The 1,794-nt window shown below is 75.8% G+C and overlaps 1 protein-coding gene across 1 annotated transcript in view; it reads right to left on the reverse strand.

Moving 5' to 3' along the window:
• Positions 1-1,794, reverse strand: part of RECQL4 (RecQ like helicase 4) — a 17,425-nt gene that overhangs the window by 10,870 nt on the left and 4,761 nt on the right. The window contains exons 9-10 of the mRNA XM_026048839.1: positions 678-770; positions 462-598 (exon numbers count right to left, since the gene is read on the reverse strand). Of these exons, the coding sequence (XP_025904624.1) occupies positions 462-598; positions 678-770 (230 nt within the window). The remainder of the gene's footprint in view (positions 1-461; positions 599-677; positions 771-1,794) is intronic.

Raw genomic sequence — 1,794 nt, forward strand, 5'->3', positions numbered from 1 at the left:
GGACACAGGGGGACACAGGAGGACACAGGGGGACCTAGGGGGACACCGTGTGCCGGTGTCACCCGGTGCTGGGACACAGGAAGACACAGGAGGACACAGGGGGACGCAGGGGGACACTGTGTGCCAGTGTCACCCGGCGCTGGGACACAGGAGGACACAGGGGGACACGGGGACACAGGGGGACGCAGGGGGACACCGTGCGCCGGTGTCACCCAGCGCCGGGACACAGGGGGACACAGGAGGACACAGGGGGACGCAGGGGGACACTGTGTGCTGGTGTCACCTGGTGATGGGACACAGGAGGACACAGGAAGACATGGGGGGACACAGGGGGACACTGTGCGCCGGTGTCACTCAGCGCTGGGACACAGGAGGACACAGGGGGACACAGGAGGACACTGTGCGCCGGTGTCACCCAGCGCCAGGACGCGGGGGGACGCGGGGCCCCCGCGCGCCGGTACCTGGTCATCCATGAGCGCCACGAGCGGCGAGACGACGAGCGCGACGCAGCGGGCGCGCTTGCGGTACAGGTAGGCGGGCAGCTGGTAGCACAGCGACTTGCCCGTGCCCGTGGGCAGCACCACGAGCGTGGAGAGCCCTGGCACGGCGACCGTCGTCACCGTCACCGCCGCGCCGGGGGCCGCCCGCGCGGAGGCTCGGCGGGGAGGCTGCGGCACCTGAGAGGACGCGCATGACGGCGAGCTCCTGGCCCGGGCGGAAGGAGCTGAAGCCGAGCTCCGAGAGAGCCTCCAACACCTCCGGCGGGGTCTCTGCGCGGCGGGGGGCACCGGTGAGCGGCGGGGGGCACCGGGGGGAGGCCGCGGGGAGAGGCCCCGGGAACGGTGGGGAGGCCCCGGGGAGAGGCAGGAGACAGCGGGGAGAGGCCCTGGTGAGAGGCAGGGAGGCCGCGGGGAGAGGCCCCGGTAACGGTGGGGAGACCCCGGGGAGAGGCAGGGAGGCCACGGTGAGTGGCGGGAGGCACCAGGGAGAGGCGGGGAGGCCCTGGTGAGGCCCTGGTGAGCGGCGGGAGGCTGCAGTGAGGGATGGGGAGGCCCCGATAACGGCGGCGAGGCCCCAGTGAGGCAGGAGGCCCCGGGGAGCAGCGGGGAGGCCCTGGGGAGAGGCCCTGGTGAGCGACGGGGAGGCCCTGGTGAGAAGCAGGAAGGCCCCAATAATGGGACGGAGGCCCTGGAGAGCAAAGGGAGGCCCTGGGGAGAGATGGGGAGGCCCTGGGGAGCCGTGAGGAGGCTCCAGGGAGCAAAGGGAGGCCGCGGGGAGGCCCCGGGGAGCAGTGGGAGGCCGCGGGGAGGCCCCGGGGAGCAAAGGGAGGCCGTGGGGAGCAGCGGGAGGCCGCGGGGAGCAGCGGGAGGCCGTGGGGAGCAGCGGGAGGCCGTGGGGAGGCCCCGGGGAGCAGGGGGAGGCCGCGGGGAGGCCCCGGGGAGCAGGGGGAGGCCGCGGGGAGCAGCGGGAGGCCGCGGGGAAGCCCCGGGGAGCAAAGGGAGGCCGTGGGGAGGCCCCGGGGAGCAAAGGGAGGCCGTGGGGAGCAGCGGGAGGCTGTGGGGAGGCCCCGGGGAGCACAGGGAGGCCGTGAGGAGCAGCGGGAGGCCGCGGGGAGGCCGCGGGGAGCAGCGGGAGGCCGCGGGGAGGCCGCGGGGAGCAGCGGGAGGCCGCGGGGAGGCCGCGGGGAGCAGCGGGAGGCCACGGGGAGCAGCGGGAGGCCGCGGGGAGGCCGCGGGGAGCAGCGGGAGGCCGCGGGGAGGCCGCGGGGAGCAGCGGGAGGCCGCGGGGAGGCCG

This window comes from Nothoprocta perdicaria, unplaced genomic scaffold (assembly GCF_003342845.1).
Source record: "Nothoprocta perdicaria isolate Ctin4 unplaced genomic scaffold, notPer1 scaffold_579, whole genome shotgun sequence".
NCBI lineage: Eukaryota > Metazoa > Chordata > Aves > Tinamiformes > Tinamidae > Nothoprocta > Nothoprocta perdicaria.